The 23,410-nt window shown below is 38.9% G+C and overlaps 2 protein-coding genes across 2 annotated transcripts; one reads left to right on the forward strand and one right to left on the reverse strand.

Moving 5' to 3' along the window:
* Nucleotides 1-6,229: 6,229 nt before the first annotated feature.
* Nucleotides 6,230-17,944, reverse strand: pip4k2ab (phosphatidylinositol-5-phosphate 4-kinase, type II, alpha b). The gene is made up of 10 exons (XM_030775349.1): nucleotides 17,795-17,944; nucleotides 12,699-12,796; nucleotides 12,403-12,499; nucleotides 11,889-12,041; nucleotides 11,651-11,797; nucleotides 11,242-11,280; nucleotides 7,308-7,421; nucleotides 6,844-7,096; nucleotides 6,529-6,632; nucleotides 6,230-6,310 (listed from the first exon to the last, which is right to left on the reverse strand). Exons 1-10 carry the CDS (start codon nucleotides 17,936-17,938, stop codon nucleotides 6,230-6,232), a joined length of 1,230 nt encoding a protein of 409 aa, XP_030631209.1. The 5' UTR covers nucleotides 17,939-17,944.
* A 2,774-nt stretch (nucleotides 17,945-20,718) lies between these two features.
* nebl (nebulette) lies at nucleotides 20,719-23,400 on the forward strand. Its single transcript, XM_030775716.1, has 7 exons — nucleotides 20,719-20,787; nucleotides 20,988-21,082; nucleotides 21,395-21,479; nucleotides 22,107-22,214; nucleotides 22,373-22,550; nucleotides 22,915-23,033; nucleotides 23,224-23,400. The coding sequence occupies exons 1-7, from the start codon at nucleotides 20,719-20,721 to the stop codon at nucleotides 23,398-23,400; spliced, it is 831 nt and encodes a 276-aa protein (XP_030631576.1).
* The last annotated feature ends 10 nt before the right edge of the window (nucleotides 23,401-23,410 follow it).

Raw genomic sequence — 23,410 nt, forward strand, 5'->3', positions numbered from 1 at the left:
TTGGTCGTCGAGTGCCTCAGCCATTTCTTCCCATACCAATACAGCTGTGATGTAGATGCTTTATTTTTATTTGAACTACCATGATTTTTTTTTATATATATATTGTCATGAACATAGAAGTTTGTCACAATGTTTGAGAAGATGAAACACAGTATTGGCTGCAATGTTGGTTGTGTATTACAGCAAAGTTGGATAAGTTAATGAAGGTATATTTGGGAGGTATTTGAATTGGGTTGATAAAGAAAACATTTTAAGTTGGCTGTTGCTTTGGTAGGCTATAGTTCATTCAGTTATGCAGGAATCTATGCATACGACTATGAATTTATCTTTTAAAGTCTTTCATAATTGGCATTTTATTATTCCTTAATTTGGGTAAATTGGATCACTTCAGTTACTTACGTTTTTCAAATGTAACACACGGACAGAATGCACCTTTCAAATGATTAAACTCATGCACAGCTGTGCGGACACATGAGCTCCAACGCGAGTATTTTCTTTTCTTGTGTAATGTAGTCTTGTTTCGTCAGCATTCTTTAAAATATGAATAACATTTGTAAATTATAGCTGACATGCTTTCAGCCACATAGCCCAATACCAAAGTACAGCTAGACGAGGTCTTGTGAATAGGCTGTATGATTACATTAAAACTGAATAGCGACTGAGTGCACCCGGAGAATATTGATCTACATGAAGGGATACTTCGGCTCCAGTGTTTCGTAGTGTTTGCTCCAGTGTTCTGAATATTTGTTAAGCGATTATTCGTTATTGTATCGTTTACTGTTGTACAATATAAAACATCTAAATAAACATTTTACATTTTTATTACTAATTAAACTGAACTGCCTTTATTTGAACCTCACTGGCCCAGCAACATATATGTTCAAATATAACACATTGCGCTCTTGTCGGCCGAAATGCCACTCATTAATCCTGATCATTACAGGATAGACTGCAAAGTGTCTTGAAGTCACTCAGTAGATCTGTGTATTAGGACATATTACAGACAGAAACACGAAAGTAGTCAAGTATTTGTCGGAGCAGTAGGCTTAGATTTTTAACACAGGCGAATACATTTTCGGAGAATAATTAGACTAATTGACTCACAGAGCTCATCATAATTATTATTAGTTTCAATATATATTTCAGATAATACTATCGTAATGCCACACTTACTGCTGACCAAATGCCCTGAAACGAGGAAAAAAACGTTTCAATATGAACAGCATCAACTGCCCATCCACATACAACGCAATAAGCATTTTGCAGTGTTACCGGGCTGTAGACCAATAACGCTGAGCAACCAGTAAATTGCCTCCAATTTAAAATGTTTCGGCTAATTTCAAATTCTGTTTGTATCCAAATGGTGGTGGAGAAGTGTTTAAAGGAAGAAATACCATGTAGAATTTCCACTCAAATATTTCATTATAAACGACAATTAGCTGGTCTGTCACATTTATTATGCTTGCTGAAACAAAAGCACAGTAATAATCTCCATCTATTTTTAAGATAAACAGTCTCATACATGGTTTATAAAACGGCAAATTAGTGAGTAACAACCGCAAAGCCGAAAAATCTAAATGATATTGAAAAATACCATCTATGTAATAATGTAAACAAATTAAGAAATAAAAATACTTCAAATGTCCCTGAAGATTACCTTACGATCCGTTTAATATTTGACATTTTCCGTAGTTTCGTTGAGTATACTGCTTCGGCTGTACTATTCTAAGTTAAATTATGACATAAAATGGCGTTTCTCGGCCCTCTGTCAATTATTTTCAAGTTTGCTTCTCTGGCAAAACGTCTCGATTCTGCTTTTATCCTTGATTTGATCACTTGGTCATCATATGAATCTGGTATGTGACATCCTTGATTAAACAAACGCCAAGCCTTAATTCCTCTCAAGGCTTGAGATGTCAATATGGATGTGGAAAATAAAATATAAATTAAACAGAAAAAATAATCAATTGGCATATGAAAGTTTCCAAACCACCTAAACTAACAGGCACGTCAAAGCGTCTGCTAAAAGAATTCTTTAATTTGCCGATTGCCGCTTGAGGGAGTCGTATCTGTGTCATTGCACTTTCGGAAGTTGTCTAGATTAAATTGACATTATTTATCATATCCATTTTACTAGAGAAATTTTACCTTTCCAGAGGATGTGCCCATCACATTTTAATTTTTCTCAGACATAATTAATTTACTATAAACTGACCACAGTCTATTGGCAAACACAGACCTGGATCTCTCACAATCAGAGGAGGGGTAGGCCAGTGTTAACGTGAACAGGCCCAGTCACCTCAATAAGGCAGTGTTGAGTTTTAATGAGGTCTGTACCTTTTCATCTCTACTTTGACATTCAGCCTTGATTGTTAAGTGCCGGGGGAAAATACACATACGGCAAAACATGCTGATGCAAAATTTTGTACCCTTTTTAACGGTGCTCCTGGACAACACAGTCAAATGTCCACATTTGAAGAACCATTTTGGCCAAATTAGATGAGAGCCAACAGATCTAAACCGACCTTGTTTCTTCGATTTAACGTCTCCAATAGGTCTCCAATAGGTAACCAAGTGAACGATCCATAGTCAAGTGATGGGCCCGAGAATCCGAATGAATGGATCTGAATATCAGCTTCCCTCTTACAATAAGTTATGTTTAATTCGAATGCTTTCGTCGCTTCAAAAAATATGTATACCTTAATTTGGGGATACCCTTGGAGGACTGAGATTTGAAACTGACATTTTATGTGCAGTCGATCTGCGGCACATTTTGTTGTAAGAACAACTCCCACCCATAGAGAGTGTCTGAAGGCACTGCTTGTGGACGTTTTCTTTTAGGCTGATCTAAAAGCAATTCCAAACTTTAAGTATGTCAGCCTAAAAAAGGAAGAAAAATGGAGTCATATCAGTGCGAAAGGGCAACTCTTCCCAAGTAAATGAAACCAAGGCTTCTAGGCTCAATATGGAATGTCTTTTCGCCATCTGTCGGTTGAGTACGTTACTGCAGTCAATTTAAACATGAATAAAACCATTTTTTTACTTTAAGCTTAACTGTATATATTTTTTTACCCTTTCTCGAGGAGCTACTACAAAATTAATAAAATGGAAATATAACTATTACCTCTGTACGACGGAGTATTGTTAATGCACTCATTTTATGTGGTACTTCATGTGAAGGATGATTTTATTTCAACTTTATTCCCCTCTAAAATAATTGATACCCAATGTCAGTATCTGGATCTCCTCTCTGTCTCTCTGCAGACACTAAAGTAAACTGGTAAATCTCAACAAAGCAACCAACTCATACAGTTTAAGTGTGAATCCCCCCGCCCCTCTCTCTCTCTCTCTCTCTTTCTCTCTCTCTCTCCCTCTCTCTCATAGCCACCCATTGAGAGCAGGAGGTACCGTGAATGTAAAGTAGATTAGCACGGTTTGCACAGCATGTGGAATCCTTGATGACTTCGGAGGTGAGGAGAACTTGTTCTTTTAGTGATGAATCAGCTGTGGCAATCAGTCGTACTGGTGATCATGCTGTTTTGCCTCATAATAACAAGATCTGAAGTGGTTTCCTTTGTCATGTTTTTTCTAATCACCTTTGCAGGGGCTGTGAATTCAGCCATCAGGAAAATCACCTGAAAAGAGGAATTGTACAGAGGATCACACAAATGTTGTGTTGACATTAAACTTGACATTTATCCATTCAGTACACGACAACTGCCTTGACAACAAAGAGTGTTCTACCATTTACCTAATTGCAGTTCATTACTGTTACATGTTTCCTGTGTTAAAATACTTCTCATCAGGCATAAATTTAACACCCTTGGGAATATCTTACCCAAGAAAAGAGTGATATAAATAATTTACACAGAGATGGATGTTTCTCTCTTATGTTACAACACAAAATGAATCACACAGGACAAAGTGCCCAGACTGGGTCACCAGGGGTGAGCAATGCATCATTTTATTGAGTGATGCAAATGAGACAAAGTGCATTTAAACATTACAGCACATACACACAAGAAAGCCATACCTGTTCATGACTTTGTTAAACGACAACTACAATGCATAGACAAACAGTGGGTTATACCTTATTATCTGTCTTTAACAATTCACTTTAAATTGCTCCTGCTCTTCACAGTTTTTTTTTTTTTCAATTTTTCTCCAAGTGCCAAATTCTCACTCGACTATCAACAAGGAGGGACCTTATTCAAGTACTTCTGTCAAACCACATCAAGTCATTATGTTTATATTCATACAGCTGGAAACAATATAAAGAAATAATCCTTCGGCAAAATAAGTTATTGGGAATGTTTTCTTTGACTATGTAAGAAAACAGCTCAGCGACTAATCTGGCCTGCAAAACGTCAAACATGATGTTTAGATGCTTTGTGTATGTGTGTACATATACATATACATATATATATATATATATATATATATATATATATATATATATATACGTATACCGAGAGGCTATGAGACAAAAAAGTTAACACAGCCTCTTACTGCGTAGAGTCCATGTCAGAATTATAAGCTGTTAAACTGTTTGTTAAAAGGTGTTTTGGATAAGCACCGATCATGGCTTTCACTCTTGTTCATTAGTGCTTTGTTTATCCAGCATATTCGTCACTGGCTGATATAGGACATGTGCCTTATTTAAACTAACTTTGGATCAGAAACCACCTCCCTCCCAGGCAATCTGCAGCAGAGGTAAGAAGAAGCAGATCAAACAAACTAAGTGACTCACCTCCAGAACTGGGAGGGAGGGGGCATTTAGGAATGTAACATTCAATTATAAGTTCACAAATATACCACACACTAACATAGCTAAACATCTACACAGGAACAAGAAAAAAACCTTACTATTCATCCACATCACCTCTCCTTTTTAGAAAACAACATTTTCAAACTTTTATTTAAAAAATGATTTAAATACAAAAATTAAATAAGTCAGAGTAAAAAAGGCACACCCTCGCACAGTGTAAATATAAATGACAACACATACAGTAGCACATTTAGGATTGCTTTCCAAACTATATTCCCAAGGAAAACACAACTATATCCGTGTAATGTATTTAATACTATAGGTCTCTGGGACCACACCAAATCACGACAATGTAAAGAGAGAAAAAACATGAACAACCAAACCTGCAATTTTAGTTAACATTCTCCCTTTCTTTGCAGTGGTGCTATGCTGCTCGAGACAATTCCAGGCATTCAGTTCATTTAAAGAAAACCACATCCTTATTCAATGAACAATCCTTAAAAAACTTGCAAATGTGTTAGAGTAAATGAAAGAATGCAAAAATATATGCTTTTATAGAATGCTATATAATAAAGAACTAAACAATAAAATGTCGTACCCTTTTGCTTAGGATAAAAAAGTGTCATTATGCTAATTATTTACTAATTTAATTGCCTAAGACCTTCTATGTATTAACACACAATATAACTACTATTGCATCACTCATTGTGAGTCTTGGGTAAAACTGGTATAATTTGCATAAGTATTTTAGTGTATTAGATCATGTGCAAAAATGTCTCTAAAAAAGCAAGGTTTGTAACTCAGCATTTTTGACATTTAAATATTCTGCTCCTGAAATTACACTGCACGGCAGGCAATGGACCTTAGTCAAATTTGGAAATTCACTGCATGTAGAGCCTAACAATGTCTCGAATGTTTCAAGTGCTTCAAGTAAATAAACAAATAAAAAAAAAAGCCACACTGATGACATGTATGGTAAAGCTGGTTTCTGATGAACTGAGTTGCTAGGTGAATCTGTTCATTTATGTTGGTATTTTTTTTTTTTTTTTCATTTCAGCGCTTGAAAAAATTAATGTTAAGCAGCATTAAGGGTTCCAGTTAGAATAACATGTAATTTTAGTTGGCCACAAGAACACCACTCAACTTCTCACTCAACAATATCTAAAATAAAGGTAAGGTAGGAAAGGTATATGTGACACATGACAAAATACGTACATACGATAGCCTTCAGTAACCTCATTGTGCCATAAAACTACTTAAAAAAAAAAAAAAGAAACAAAGGAAAAAAAAAAGAAAGAAAAATGAAAAAAGGGAAGGGAAACTGTAAACAAACTTCCCCAGTTGATCCTGAGCAGGATCAATGAGGTGAAGGAGGGGTTGTCTGATTCATCACCTAGTAGTAGCTCTGTCTTGATTACAGACACTCTGGTCCATAACCAAGTGACCTGGCCCAGGCCCAGGCTAGGACAGAATGGTGGTGATGAAGTCATAAAATCTTTTGGAATATTGCTCTGGGTTGACCGTAGAGATCTCTGCCCCTGCCTGTGTGAAGACAAAAGAAACAAGAAAGTCAAGAAACAAGAAAGTTTCTCAGTCAGATCTAAAAAATTGAGTCGGTAACTTGGTTTGAAAGGAATGATTAAGTAATCGTTTCAGTGCTATCTGATCTCCAGTAACTTACTGAAAAGAGAAAGTCACTGGTTTTAATCAATCTGTCAGACCATATCATAGTGAGTATTCAGTGTAAGTCCAGACCATACCCCATGTTTCACTGTTTTAGCTGCATGGGCTGCTTTCTTCTTCGCATCATAGGGTGTGAGGATGTCAATAATCGCCATGAAGTACACTTCTTTTTTGGGGGCATCTAAAATGAAATAAATGCACATAGCCTATTCAGACCGTTTTCTAGTACAGACTGGCAGTCAAATACATGTGGCAAAGGAAACCATGACTCCATATTCATCCTTAAATCCCAGTCTTAAATTCCTAACATGAACGAATGCCCAGCCCTTTAAACTGGACTGTTACAAACAAGATCCTCAGCAGGGACCATGAATTCTGCCTTTCTCACTCACTGTCATGGCTCTTTATGGCATAGACATCGATTGTGGGGTCAAATTCTCCAGGTCCCAGAGGTTTGTTGCTATCCAGTGTGTTACTGGGGCTGTCTGGAGGACTGCCAGTGGCTCCACCATCACTCTCTCCACCTTCTTCTTCCGCTGCCTCGTTATCCTCACTCTCTTCTTCAGGCTGCTCCTGCTCCCCTCGTTCCACGTCATGGATCCCCACCAATAAACTGTAGTCCATTAGTTTCAGCTGGGCTAGAAACTGCGCAATAAGAAGAAGAAAGAGAAAAAAACAAAGAGCAATAACAGAGATAAGAGGTGGCAAGAGCAGTGGGGGGGGGGGGGGGGGTGGAGACAATGAGGAAATGAACAAATGTCACGTTCACTAAAAGGTGACAGAAAGAGGGCACTGTCCAAAATATCAACGCTCTAGATTCATCACGATTCCAGCTTAAGCTCAACAGCCTACTCACCTCCACATCATTCTTCAGTTTCTCCAGAAACATCTTCTTGTTTTCCTCATCAATATAGATTTTCTGGCCATCGTTGATGAAGTCGTTGTCTTTATAAGTTGGTAGCTCCTTGGTCTAAAGATTGTTTCAAAAGAGGGAGAAAAAGAGTGAATCAAACTACCTTATCGTTGACCCTGGCTAAATGTGTCAAAACTTCTTGGATGTCAATGGTATGACACAGTATGTCAATAGATGTGGATCTGAAATCTCCTTAGATATCACTTTGCTTCATGACCACCAAAGTCAGATGCATGATTTCTGACATGCACAATCGGCGGCGGTAAATTAACCTGACAAAGTTCCTGACAAGTTGTTCTATCTATGCCAAGTGATGGGTAAAATGTGTCTTACGGCATATGAAACGTGTGATTTCCCTTCAATGGCACTGTAATGGCACATCGATCAGTTTCTCTAAAATGTAGACACTTATGTTAAAATCTTTTGAATAATATCTTCCAGATCTTCATAAAAGGACATTATGACATATAAGTGCCTGGTAATACAGTGCACGACAGTGTCTGTACACCATTTCTGTTCTTTGTTTTATCCCAGATCTTACGAGACTGAATCAGACACTGATTCAGCTGAGTGAGGGCACGCAACTGATTATTAACAAGTAACAATATCCTTTTGTAATGATGTAATTTACAGTGTAAAACAGTAAAGATTGTGAAATGAAGGAACCATAAAGTGTGCAATCGTGATGCATGAGATTAATCCATGAGATCAACATTTTCAGTGCTGATCTGAAGTTAAAAAAAGAAAGACAGACAGACAGACCGACCAACCGACAGACAGAAATAAAGAAAGAAAGAAAGAAAGAAAGAAAGAAACAAAGAAAAACAATCAAGACTGCAAATGCCCTTCATAATTGACCAGTCCAGATTTAGAACAAGATGTAATCAGGCTTCTTCCAGTTCCTCTAGGCTTTGGTTCCAAAAAGATAAGCATATTACCAGAAAAACAGCACTTCAGATATTCAGATAAAAACTGGCCAACTCAAACTTCTTCTTAGTCTGATTTCTCTGACTCTAAGATGGAATGCATAGCTAGTCACATAATAACTTGTGTAAATTTGAGACAACCATGAGACAATGACAGTTGATTAAGGCGATGTGCAGGTTATGAATTAATAAAGAGGCACAGGAAGCAGTCAGTTTTCTTAAGACTCCGCACCAAATGGTGTAACAGAAGTATCTATTACCTGAAAACAAACAAATAAAAAACAAAAATACTAAAGCACAATAAAATCAGTATCAGTGACAAATATTTTACTTTGTGCAAAGAAGGATTCTTATACGCTCTGTTTGCAAATTTATGTTGATAAATTATTTAATGCTTTAAAATTTTACCAGACGAGTGTAGAACAGTGGCCTTCCATCCACTCCATCATCCAAAGCAAAGTAAAAGCCCTCTGCTCAAGAGAATCCCCGTCAATTCTACTACTGAGACCAGAGAAAGTGCCCCAGTGAGTAACAGATCTAATATAGAACACCTCTTTTGGGACCAGAGGACAAGTGCGGAAGCTAATCGCATAGGAGGGACTCAGCCATTATTTCTGGAACAGGACAGCTCACAGCACACACATGGCTTTAAGCTCTCCCATAGGATCCAACCGACACTAAGTTTCCATGGCAAAGTGTGAGGCGATGACATTCAGTGCAGGCTGAAGGGGAGGGAGCAATGTGAGACAGATCTTCAACGTGCGTGTCCTTACGTGTCTGATGGCGCAGTAAAAGCGCGTGGCAATCCGGATGGTTTGCAGCTTTTGGCTCATGCGTGATTTTGGTGGAGCCCCCTCTTCGGGTGGCCGTGGCTGCTAGAAAAGGCAGGGGAGAGGCATGCAGCTTCACTTATGATGCTAATCACTACCATCAGGAGTTTGTGATTCCTGGATCTTAAACCCGCATCTAAGACCAGAGATATGAATTCACTAAATCACCTTTTTTTGTGCATGTGCAAATGTGTATATTCACTGTTACGAGTAACAGCTGAAAAGTCATTCTCGGTGCTCTGGGTTCCTGCATGAGGAATATCTTCTCATTGGGAAGCTAACTGCATTTCTCTATGAATCCTGACATTCCAGGAAACACAGGTCCATAGATATAACAATACATATAAATGCAAAGTGACTGGCAATCAGCATTCTGTTGTTTCAAGGGGATGACAACCCCAACTAATGGTGAAACTTTGACTAAGATTTCAGCAGCATGTAAAACCAATCGTAAGTCCAATTCCTATAGAATAATCATCAATAATCATTTTTAGAATGACTATGAATTAATTACACTAATATAACCAGTAGTTCTCATTTTATTCCTATACACCTTCCTGTTTTTTTTTGTTTTTGTTTTAACCTAGCACTGGCACATAAAGTTGTGCTCATCAGTTGGTCATTAAATCCATGTCTAACCGAATTGCACACCAGTGCAGGGCCACAACAAAAATGTGCAAAACAACCAGGCTATAGGAAAAGACAGAGAACCACTGGCTAAGCCTGACAGCCAGATACTTTACATCCTTCAATAGTTCGTACATACTTCAGAGTTACGTGCAGTCAGAACATTTCACTGAGTGTTTTAAACAATAATTATTAGATAACAGAAATGTGCCCTTAGGACATGATAAAAAGAAAAAAATATATCAAAATACAGATACTGTGATACAATAACAATGTGATTAAGAGCAGGCACAATGACTATGGTCCTGCAGAGCATTAATAAGAAACAATGGAAATGACCGTTTCAATGAGTAAGTTACAATCTGTTATAAATGATACATTACAATACAAAATGCTCTGTATATGACACATATTTACAAATATATTCCAAATCATATTTGCACAACAGTATCATATACAGCACATAAGAATCATTTTATACAAAGGTCTGAATAGCAAGGAAATTGCATCATGCCAGTGGGGATATCATGCAAACTTAGGTAAGCATGCACTGCCACCTCATGCTCAACCATGAGAGATAAGTATGAGAAAAATTACAGGATATTGTTTTGCTTCTTGAGAGTGACTGAAATAGGGCAAGAGAAAGCAATAACCACATCCACTTTCAATCTGCTCAGACAGAACTTTATTGTTTCTGCATTAATATCAACTGACAAATGCAAAGACATTCATGACCCCCTGCCATATTTCACCATTTCTTTCCTTTTCTTTCTTTCTTTGTTTCTTTCTTTTTTTTTTTTTTAACATTTTTGTGCAGTTATGCATTTTGAGGCAAACTCTCAAGTTTGTTGTCTATGAATTGAGCTGTGGCAGAGGTTCTTGATAGGACACTGTGGACACCCACAGTGCACCACTGCAAAGGGAGGAAGTGGAACATACCATTGCCTGGCCCTGCCAGAGCCATAGGTTGATGATGTCACAGAATCATGCAAATAACTCTCACAGCAATTTTGTTATTTGCTATTCATCTTAAGAGACACCATTGACCTATCAAAATACAGGTTTCTACACTCAGAAGCAAGAAGAGGGATAAAACAAAGGAAATCATGAATGGCATTAAATTAAGGTCAGCATAAAGAAAGACCTTTTAACAGGAACGGAAAAGTGGTCAAATGAAATAGCTTTGTTTGGGCAATTTTCTAGTAGGGTTTCATTAATGCTCGGTTGACAAATGCAGGGGAGTCCTTAGTCCGAATGGAAACTTTCAGAACTTGAAATTATTAAACTCAGACATGCAATGTATTTGACATGCAAGTGCATGCTTTTTGTCAGGTCTTGTTCATGCTCTTTTTTCATATACACATATGCAAAATTTTGCACATTACGATGATAGCCTTTGTTATTTCGAACACTCTCGTGTGTTCTGCTCTCCTTATAAAGTGAATCTTAAAGCTTTCTTATGCATGTATTGCATAAATATCTACGTATATTTACCTTCTCCTTATCACTAGCCTCTCTGGACACTGTGGATCCCTGAAATATGTAAAGCAGAGAAGTGAATTATTATCTTTGAGGTAGTCATCCTCATCATGCCATGTTCAAGTGCTGGGTCTCTGTGTGGAAGATTTTAATGATTAGGTACCGAATGACCCGGTTTTTGAGGGGCAGCTAAAAAGGTTCCAATTTCAATATCTATCCTGCATAAAAAAAAGTTAGTATAGGGAATCTGGGATTTCTCAAAGACAAACAAAAGTGTGATTCCAGTGCACTGGGTGCTTTCTCTTTAGGTATGGCAAGCTGACTGAAGGATTAGATACAATGGAAAAAAAGCAACCTCAAGCCTCATTGATGGATCGTGCAATGTTCTTTTAATTTCTTTTTTTTTTTCATACATGGCTCTCACCTTCAGATCGTATTTCTTGTAAATGGCCAGCCGGTGGCTGAAGACATTACGTGTAACAATCATGTATGTTTCGTCTCCATCCACCGTGAGGCGATACATGCCTAAGAACTGTGGGAGGAGTGTGTTGCCATGACACTCCACGATATACTGCAGAGACAAAAGCAGAAATGTCAGATGAACCCCGGAGTTATTGGCGTAAGTTGCAGAGTCGTGCCTGTCTGTCGAGCGGAGGAGTTACCTGATGGTACTTCTTTAGGATGTTGTGCATCTCGGCCACGTCCTCACTGGTGATGATCTTAATGACGTATCTTTTGTCGTAGGAGGTGTGAAAGCGGGCTCCACTCCGTCCCTGAGACTCACTGGGTATGGGGGCGCTCCGTGTGAGCGAGTTCTACCAGGGAAAGAAAGAGTAACTAAGGTCCTCACGCTATCGGCTTGTGTCCAGGTCTATGAGATCAGGTGTGAGAGAGGGTGTGGAGACTACTTTATATGTAAGCCAATTCTATGCACCATAAAAGCATAATCCACTGAATGTGTGAAGGTTTTAAGATATGTCACTGACATTAAAAGACTTCTGTTAGAGCATTCTGGGATATTAGCCAAGGGCACTGTTTTCTAAATGAACACTGAAAGAGGAAGTTTCATGGTTAATGTTTGATTAAACTGATTAATGTTAGACAATTTGTGGGAATTTGGTGCATATTTCAACGTAATGCAAATCAAGGTATTGATGTATCACTGAGATAAGGTACCTGATATTCCTGGTCATCTATGCCAAACCTTTCCCTCAGATTACGGAAGACTAGAGGGCAGTATTCTTTGAATTTAAAATGACTCGGCATGTTCTCTCTAAAGGGACGAGAAAATGAGACAAAAAGCAGTTAGACTATGAATAAGACTCACATAGCTAAAACAATGGCATCATGTTCCTTAGTGCTGTTTTATGAAAGATATGGTATCATAAGTTAAAAAACAATACCTGAAAATGAAGTAGCCTTTCATGAGACTAGAAATAAGAAATGAAAAACAAAAACAGAGATTTTCTCACTTGTTGAACAGGTGATTGTCCACCTTGATCTTTGAGTTCGCTTTGAAGTCATCTGGCATCAGCATGACAGGGATCTGAATGTGACTAAGTTCATTTATCTAGAAGCCAAAAGAAGACACGATTAAAGATTAAAATCTTAGCACCACCACTCTGCCAACTCAAACAATACACACATATGGAAAATTCATTCAGGAGGGAAAGTCCCCAAAATCTAATTATTATCTCAGCAGAAACAACAAAGCCGGTAAAACGAAAATGATTTAACAGTGATGTACCGCTGAGAGGTGTGTGAAAAGGCCTCTGGGTGTGCTTCTCTAAATCTGTTGGCTGTACGATGCTTAAATTAAACACATTTATTGATAACTGCCTGCACTCTGCACAAGGGAAGGTGTCATGCAAAATATGGCGTGACAGTGGACTTCTGTCAAGCAATTCTATCCAGCATCAAGCAAAGCAATCAAATATAATAGGCCTACAGCTAACTGTACACAGTACAGTACACATCATTTGGGAAATTCTCTATTCTACAGGACAACTGGACCATCTTTCCGTTACATCAGATTAATAGGCCTAACTCTCATAATAACTGTCAAACTAATAATTTCTGAAATTTCAGTCAAATCAGAAATCTAAGAGAAAACGCATCCTAGATATTTCAGGACTAAATCTACATGATTACAAAACCAGTATTATTAAATTAGCATAACCAAAGCCATGTCAACTCTCATGCTCTGTTCAATGCTAAGAACATGGTATCAGAAAGTGTCCCAGTGATCTCTGACAATAAAGACAGCGCGGCTCTGTCCAGCTGGTAGGCTAAATCCAGAGCGCAGGTGAGGTCAGCACAATATTCCTTTGCCCTTGAATTCAGCATCCAACCTGCACTTCTGACACTCCTCCTCCGTCACACAAATCAACACCCTCACTCTCTCCGCATCAAGCTATTTCTGTGCACCTTCCTGCTGCATCCATCTGTCTCTGCTGCATCAGGGGGTTAGTTATGTCTGGCAGTCAAACATTCCAGCGAGTACATACAACTATAGGCAAAAGTGTCTGTGAAATACTCTGCTGAAATTATTACTCACAGAAATTATGCTACAGACACCCTTATCTGACAGAAGACTCAGATTTTCATCAGATTTTTTTTTCCTGTTTGTATGTCGCGGCAGTTTAAGATTCTTTAAAATTCTGCGTGTACATCACAATGCTGCAAGAGTGGGAGGTGGGGCAGGGCTATGGTGAGTTATGAACTCACAGGTTCTAGTCATAATGCCACCCATCACCACCTCCACTGTTATCTGGGGCTGGGCCTGCCAGGAAATATAAAGTCACAGTCGTAGTGGACACTTCAGGCTAAACAGTGGGTGAGAGAGAGAGAGAGAGAGAGAGAAGGGCCCATTGGGAGTACCACTCAAATTGCAGCTGATGAAACTGGAACTTAGGAGGACAGCCCAGGGTCAATTACCCTCTGACAGAAACACACACACACACACACACACACACACACACACACACACACACACACACACACACACACACAGTATTTCTCTGTGTCTTCTATCAAACCTACAAGGATGGGCTAAGGTCTATGTTCTGTGTGTTAGCTGTTTCCCAGTGCAACCGTTTCTGTCCATGTCTTCAGTTATAGTTTGGATGATGATTTTGTCAGATCGTCTAAACTTTTTCCCAGGACTGAGAGTGGACAGACTCTTACCATGCCTAACTGCAAAATTTCACCTTAGCTTCTCCACTCAAAGCTTTCATTAGGTCAGATAGCCAACATGTGTAAACAATCTCTTCTAACAGAAGCCAGGACTTCTGAATGTCGACGGAAAAAGCCTTTTCCAAAATCATGCTTTCTCTCTGCATTTTCATCTCCAATTTGAGCTTTACTTAGTGGCATCTTATGCAATCATATCAAAGAGAAGGCTGCTCTGAGTCAGCGGAGAATGAGAGGATGAAAGGGGGGAGGGGAGATAAGAGAGGAGAGGACGAGAAAGGAGAGGATAATAGGATTGGAGAGAGGAGAAAAAGTGTGGAGAGGAGAGTGGTCTGGAAAGAGGAAATGTGTGGAGAAAAGCTCAAAAGAAGAAGATGAAAAAAGGGTGATAAGACTGAAGAAAAGAATAAGCTGTGTGCAGAACAAAAAAAAAGGGGGGGGGGGAGGGTGGCTGTCTCCTGGCCTAAAATATATCTACACCCTAGGGCTATTGGGAAAGCTTTAATTAGGTCAAAATATGACATCGATCTTGTCATTTAAATACAGTGCAATTATCAGCCTGAGCTGTGTCCAACATACAGAGTTCACTAACTGGAAATATTAAGCATAACACTATATGGCTCAAAGAACGGCATGTTAGAACATAACATACAAATACAAGTCTTTAATATCATAGATTAAAAAAAAAAAAAAAATATATATATATATATATATATATATATATATATATATATATATATATATATGTATATCGACTCAGTTCAGTTCTATTTCATGGCACTTCTCACAAAAGACTGTCACAAAGCAGCTTTACAGGATATCCAGCCTGTGATCAATGTGAAAGTCATCTTGCCTCTGCAGTAAAGGAGAAGCAGTCTATGCTGTGAGCGCCTAGGGGTGAACATCCTAACCAGTTGTGCTAGAGATGTTCTCTCAGCTCCAGGGCTGAGAGTCACGATGAATCAGCCACTCCACATACTGACACAACTCAAACCCCCTCAGCATCACTCACAGCCTGAATGTGTTCCCACTTTGAAGTGCTGAAAATGCAGATAAGGGGGCTGTGAACTCCAATTCGTTGAAACAATAATGAGCACCTTTAGTTACATGGTGGAATGGAAAGCTTGTAGGACAACATTTTGATAGTGTCGGTGCGCTCACTGAAAAAAAAAAAACAGACTCACTGAAAAAACATCTCTCTGGCAATCCCCACAATCAAATTTTATGTGTACATCGTATTGGTGCACATTACTGCACACTATGCACAATTCTATTGTTAAGATATGCATTTATAAACCAGAAATATAAGACTTAAAGCAATTGCTGCAGTCAGTTGTTACCAATAAGAATTTGTGGAGTTCACCTTGAGTGTTAAAAAAGGCAACAACTTCTTGTAAGATGCTCAGCTGCAAACAGGAGGAAAGTGCTAAATAGCTAAACAATTAAGTCAGGCTTCGAGCCATTACACAGGTTAGCTAATTCAGACACTATTATTACAACTGTCTAGCAGTAGCAGGCCAGCTTGGTATACTTAAACTCAGTCTAAGTTACATGAGCCATCTGGCATTGAAAGTGGCACAAACCCTAAAGTAGTGCTGAGTATTTATGGATTGGATGGACTACTGGGTTGATTCGTCTTGGCCAGTGCCAAGACCATGCCTGTCAAAAACTTTTTCTCTTTATTCAGCTTGTTGTTGAAGGTTTCGTTAGACAGGTAACAAACCAACAAAACCAAAACAAAGAGGAGAGTTGTGTTGAGCCTCCAGGCCTCCAGACACAAGACATATCAAACCCTGCACAGCTGGACTTAACCTCGCCTTTCAGAAAAACTCCACCATAACGGAAAGACCTGTTGATATGTTAACAACAGCCCAATGCTTTCAACACTTGTGACTGGTCTCTGTTTTGAAATTACAGAAACAGTTTAGATTAGGGGTGGTATTAGGTCATCTTGGCAGCTATATCAATTAGACATGACCCCCTGCACAATCTCACAACTGGATTGTTAAAAAGTTTGCAAAGTGTCAAAGAGAATGCATGTGCCCAACAGTGGATGGGTTGTGTATGATGGAGATGTACTGTTGTATAATATTTGTATGGTCTTGTTATAGATAGGGCAAAGGTAGGGAATTTGTAGGGGCTAATTTAAAAATAGATACAAAAATGAGACATCTGTACATCTTGCCATCCATATACCTGTGGTGGTACAATAGAGATCAAGTTGGAGTCTAAGATTGTATTGAGTTTAAAAGGTTTCATGGACAACAGCAGAACAACAGCATCCATAACCTGGATCTGAGACATTATTTTTGCAGGATATTATTAAGAAAATATGCAGTGGGGGGCCAAAAAGTCAGTTACATACACACTAACACAGTCATGCACTTATACAGAAACGCCCTTTACAGAAAGAAGCTTAACACATTATGATTTAGCTTAACACAACTTCTTTATCTAAAGTCAATTCAAAACAACTTCATGCCGACTAATTATCTTTTGAAGGAAAGTATATAGTTGCCAAAACTTTCTGTAGCCCTTTCTTGCAGGATACTGTTTGCACATTTTTATAAGACAAATTAGTTGACGACATTCTGAAAACGAGTTCATCAGGGGATTAGAACAAGGCCTGCAGACACCAAGCCTGGATGTGAAATACCCTGGAGGCCAATTATAAGCATGTCACACACGTAGAGATTTTCCACCACCTTTGAAAAAGATGAATATTCAGTTACAGCTTCACTGGTCCCATTTTGCACTATGTTTTTCATATTAATCATTTTTATATTCATCATACATTTATATTACATTTGCGAACAGTAATAAAGCTTGCTGTACGTTGTTTTATTGTTCTTCCATAATACATGTGCCTCAAGTATTCTCCAAGGGGATTATACTGTTTTCAAAAATACACACAAAATTACAACGTAATTTCTTGTTTCTGCCTGGCAGTACACGCCATTAAACAGATCTGGGAATGATCAGCTTATCCGTTCTAGGCAAATCAAGCAACACCTGATACCCTGAACAGATCGTATATCCCTGTCTTTATCTGTCACTTGAGCGGCAGGATTGCATCACATCGGACAAACGCCTGGAACCTGGTTAGGCTGATTGATGCTCAGTTACCGTCTAGAAACAGGTTTCTGCGACGTTTGACAGTTCGAACAAGACGTTTGGACGTGGGTAAAGCATTAAACGAACAAACAAAAAAAGAAACATTTTACAGTCGCTATGTGAAGAATACAGTATATGTTTTAAAAGAACATCAAATAACCGTAGTAGCGTTACACAAATACAAATGTTAAGCTCAAAATTCTTATCGCATCCCGCCACACTGCAACGCATTCAGTACTTCACTAAAAGAAATCATACTTACCGAATGATTAACTCCCCACATCAATACACTGAGGAGCGGGTCGCTGGCACGAAATAATTTAACTTTCTGAGCCACAAAATGTTTCTTCTTCGTTTTAGTTTTGCTGGCAATGGATGCAGCGAGATTGCTGGCAGCAGATGCCATGTTTGGTGTGGCTGGCAATGAAATAAATGGACGAATGAATGAAAGTGGTAGCACGCTTTAGAGTAGGGCACTGTATGCTAACTGGCCGTAGTTTCAGACCTAAAATTACAGCCAGTGTCCATTAGACTGTTGACAGGTAATTCCTCTTCTTTATTTATCCATGCTCGTGCACTCCCCGTGCAAATGTTTCATAACAAAATGAACAGATGCAATATCACAGATGCCCTCTCTTACTACAGGTATTCGACTAGCTAGCTGCGCTAGCTGTCATTGACGTTAGCTTGAAGGAGGTCATTGCCAAGCCATGGTACCACATTCCAATTCCGTTTCAAGATAACCGTATCAGTTTCAGCAGCCAAAGCGAAGCAATTGGTTTTTTGTCCATTATTTTTTTTAAATCCAGCAAAACAAATACACCCAAAACTTAAAAAGGGGTCAAGAAGCTATCAAACGCCGAGATTTCGTATCACCTCCCTGCAGATTGCAGATGTAGGAAACCGGCTAACAGCCATGTCGGAAACCGTTAGCTAGCGTGGATTAAAGGGCTGACTGGGTAGAGGCACGACTCAAATTCCTCCTCCGGTATTCTTACACTAGTTCAATCTGACGAATTTCGCTTTATCAAGACGTCAGAGTTTAATTCACAGGATCCAGCACTTCAAAGTGAATTTGCTTAAAACCGGCACCGCGTCCATCCTATTCTCGGTGCAGCCCTAAAATACTGCAGCTGGAGAACGAGCGCTGTGATGTTAAACCGCCGCTCAAGTAGCAGGTTAAGCTCAGCTCTGCACGTTGACAAATAAATGATACGTTTTGTGGTGCATCCATGATTTGACTTTTGTGCATGTTTAAGAATCGGTAGAATAAAAAAAGACACTTGTAAAGCAGAAGAAAACACCAAGCATTACTGAATCACTGAAAAAACTTACTGAAAACGAAGGAAATGCGTTGCACATTACATATAGGTCAAAATAGGTTTTACCATATTATAGTGAGATTACCAAAGGGCTGAATGTGCTTGATGTGTAGATCAATAGACACGGTGCTGTCAGTGTAATGCATGACGCAAGCTGTGCCATCAGAAATGAAAACCAAAACTATTTTTCTGCTTTATTGGTTATTAAACGTGGAAAGTTTAATAACCAATAAAGTAGAGTAGCCTATGTATTTTATGTATGTAAATGTTCATTCATTTATAAAAATATGTGTCTTCTTTTTCACATAAACAATATAATAAGGCTCACTTTCAGCTCCTCATCACCAGTTCATGTTTTACACAATCCATTGGAAAGTGGAACAAGTTTCCTCTGACTTCAGCATTATACCGAGATGCACTTTTGTCCGTCATTACGGGTTAGGATCATTCTGAAGTTGAATGTGGCATTACGAGGCAGTCATCTGCTTTGCCCGTAAAACCCTGAGGGTCAAAAACTGCACAGTAAGCCTACCGCATCTTTAAACGCACAGCATATTTGTCATGACAGCTTAAAAAGCATCTTTTTAGAGAGCTATTTCCCAACTAACATCATAATACCTGACAATGACAAAGAGAGCGACCAGCCTGCTAAATAATGGACGGCTTGGAGTGCGACGACGAAGCAGGTAGAATAATTATTCATTTTACCTGAGGCATACAACTCGGGGCTGTACAGTCTGGGGCCTAAATCTAAAATCCTATCGGATTTTATTACTACCAGCTATTACTGATTGGCTGAAGAATGTGCAGACCTGTTTCGTAAGTAGAAATCAACCCCTGATTACGTGGGGCTGGCAGGAATCCGCCGCGAAGACCGGACTTCAGCACCTTGCCCAGCACTACAACAAATTTATATCAAAATGATTTTTCAGCTTTAAATGGTTCAAAGGAACAAATATGTACATATATTGCACACACACACATACACACACAGTATATATAGACCTATATATATATATATATATATATATATATATATATATATATATATATATATACACGTCAGAATTATAAAGTAAATCAAAATAAACATGGTGAGGTAATGGATGTGGGAATGTGGGAGAAGAAATACCCTAAATACCCTAATGCAACGGCATTTTTCTCATTTTCTCATTTTTTTTCACCATCTAGTGCCCGTTGGTATGACTGTGTTTGTATGTTGTGGCTGAAAGTATTGAAATAAAGATAAATAACTGACCAGTTGTTTTCATTTACTTGCAATCCACTCTTCTAGAACAACACTACATAAACACCCACGCGCTTACTGTGCCACTGTAGGTACAATAATACAGCAGTGTTTGAAATTTTCAGCTGACAGTTCTCTCAGTCTCAAATCAAATACAAATATGAAGGGAAATGCACAGTAACATGCCATTGTGACACCAATGTAAAGTACATGGAATCGGTATATATAACAACTATGATTACGAAGTTACATTGTAATAACCCCTGTGTATATTTTTCATAGTCTTGTCTAAGGCACAAATATTAAAGTGCTTTTAAACTGTTTTATCCACCCGTATCTAGTATTGTGATCTGGTCTACTCTGATAACCCACCCAAGAATTTCGTATGGAATGGGTTGGCCCCGTATCAGTTTGAGCATCCACGCTGACCATGTATTTCCACGAGCCAGCGCACCTGCAGATACACAGACGATTTTAATCTGCGACATAAACGTACACGGAGTGAGAAATCTGGGTATGTCAGAATTTAGCCTTTGTTTTCAGTAGATGAAAAGTGAGGCGTAATGTCAACGGACTTCTAAGTAAAGCCATTCTCTCGAAATTAACGGATGCGTAAAAATGAACCCACATTGCGCACGCTGCGGAAAAATAGTATACGCAACAGAGAAAGTGAATTGCCTGGACAAGGTACGTGATTTCTAGCTCACCTATTAATAAGTTTGTATCAAAGTTCTTAGTATGTTCGTCATTCCAGATGAAAGTTTATTTTAAAAATTATGCCATATTTTGTTACAGTGACATGGAGAATTGGGATAACAGTGATATTTGGTGTCATTTTATGACGATGACGACCCCAGTCGATTCTTATACTTGTTTTGTCTCTCTAGTATTGGCATAAAGGATGTTTCCACTGCGAAGTATGCAGAATGACTCTCAATATGAACAACTACAAAGGATATGAGAAGAAGCCTTATTGCAATGCGTATGTTTCTCTAGTACACTTTTATGTTAGGATATGTGTAGCTGCTGTATATGCAACAGTTTTGATGAAAGAATTAATCAACTAGCACAGAGCTGTTGAACATACTGAAGTTCCAGATTTGGAGATGAAACATTCATTCACATTTCCCTCAGAATCTTCTTAATTAAAAGCAGATGCATCATGAACAAGATTGACTGTAACATCTGGAGAGTAAATTTTGCAAAGCTCTCATTTACTCCTTTTACAATTATGCTTCACTATCTCTGGAAACTTATGACCAACCATTGTTTTCTCCTTTTTCCTTTTTTAAAGGCACTACCCCAAGCAGACTTTCACCATTGTGGCAGATACCCCTGAGAATCTGAGGCTGAGACAACAGAGTGAACTTCAAAGCCAGGTATCCCACCAAGACTGGTCTGGTCAAACAGCCACACACACACAGCCACATCACACATTGTGATGAGATAAATCTCTGTACAAACAAACACAGGGTCTTCCTCACCTAAGAAAATATTTCAGGAGGCATTTTATTTTGACATAGTGATCACAAGATTTTGACGAATAAAATGAGAAAAGAAAATAATATCAAAGGAGGAAAAACACTGGTCCTCTGATGGTGGGATCACATCGTTGGGTTGCCAGCGTGTGTTTGGGCGTGACTCTTTGAGGTCAGCGTGGTGAATAAAATGGCAGCTGTCTGCTCTGTGGTACACTGTTGAATCCCCCTCGCGTCTCCACCTGGCAACTCAGATTATGTTGCCAGGTCCATTCGTCCATTCTGTAGGGGTCCCAGTCCTGGCTTTAGGACAAGCGCTGAATTTTACACAGACAAATGTTTTCACCACTATGTCAGGATATAGAGGAGGCCATGCTCTTGTATTAGAGTATTCTTTGAGATAGAGCAGTAAAGAGTGCGAATTCAGCCCGATTTTGTTCTTAATTTGACTCGCTTTCTCCACATTACATCTTTTATGATTTTTCACGATGCCTTATCGAGTTCACCCTACTTTTCTTTGCCGTGCAGGTGAAATACAGGAAGGACTTTGAAGAGAGTAAGGGCAGAGGTTTCAGCTTTGTACTGGACACACCTGAGCTCCAGAGACTTAAGAGGGCCCAGGATAATGTTAGCAATGTGAGTTAATGGACAAATGACTTCATAAATACTGATACATCACTGGAGTTGAGATAAACGTGCACCAATTTGTCTTACTCATTTTTTTTATCAGTTAAGGCTATGGTTACAAATGTGTGGATATTTTGGAATTAAGTCTTTACTTTTTCTCTTAACAGGCAAAGTATCACAAGGATTTTGAGTTCCCAGGGGGACAGGGTGTTACTCAGAGCGTGACAGGAGCGTACTTGGTGCGGGCACAGATGAGACCAAACAATCAGACAGTGGGAAACACCGTACGCAAAGGGGTGCATCAGTACATAATGGAGATGGATCGTAGACCGGGAGTTATTGTAGGCAAGTTTCACATTTCTTCAGTAAAGGTCTATACATTTTCCTTCGCTTGGAATCAGTACCTTTAGGTGTATGATCCAAAGATCTGAAGTGGGGTATTCCTAACCATTTTACAACTTAAAATATAACAGATAATCCACTCCTGGAGGGCCATGGTCCTGTTATTTTTCTTGTTGACGAACTAAATACAATCTCTGATTGACTGAAGAACATGCACCCTGTTTTCAGGGTGAAAATCAACAGGTAACAAAGAGGTGAAAACAAAAACCAGCAGGAGCCTGGCCCTCCGGGACCAGATTTTGTGTTCTAGGGTGTATTGAGTCTGTTTGTTTTACAAGTGATTGTTTGCCTTCTCTTTAATATGTAGCTCCTGTGCTTCCTGGTGCATATTACCCCAGTGGGTACACCCAGGGCCACAGCTACATGCACCAGACCAGCATGCATTCCCTAAGATCCATGCAGTTAAGAGCACATCCTGCTACCATGGTAAGTCTCTTCTGTCATTTCTCTATTAAGCAATTAAATGATCGGAACAATTATTAACAACAAGTCAGACACTTTTTAATCAGTAATTTCTTTCTCAGATTAAAGAAATACATGATATCTCAGATGCACTGATTCATTGTGCATAAATCTAGTGCGTCACATTTAGGGTATTTTTGTGTTTTCTTTAAAGAGTGTGTACAGAGCCCTGTATGATTATTCGGCGCGGGACTGTGATGAGGTGTCCTTCCAGGACGGTGATGTAATCCACAACGTGCAGCCCATTGATGAAGGATGGATGTATGGGACAGTGCAGAGAACAGGCCAGTCTGGCATGCTGCCTGCTAATTACATAGAGGGCATTCGCTAGGACAAGTTTA

This window comes from Chanos chanos, chromosome 5, assembly GCF_902362185.1.
Source record: "Chanos chanos chromosome 5, fChaCha1.1, whole genome shotgun sequence".
NCBI lineage: Eukaryota > Metazoa > Chordata > Actinopteri > Gonorynchiformes > Chanidae > Chanos > Chanos chanos.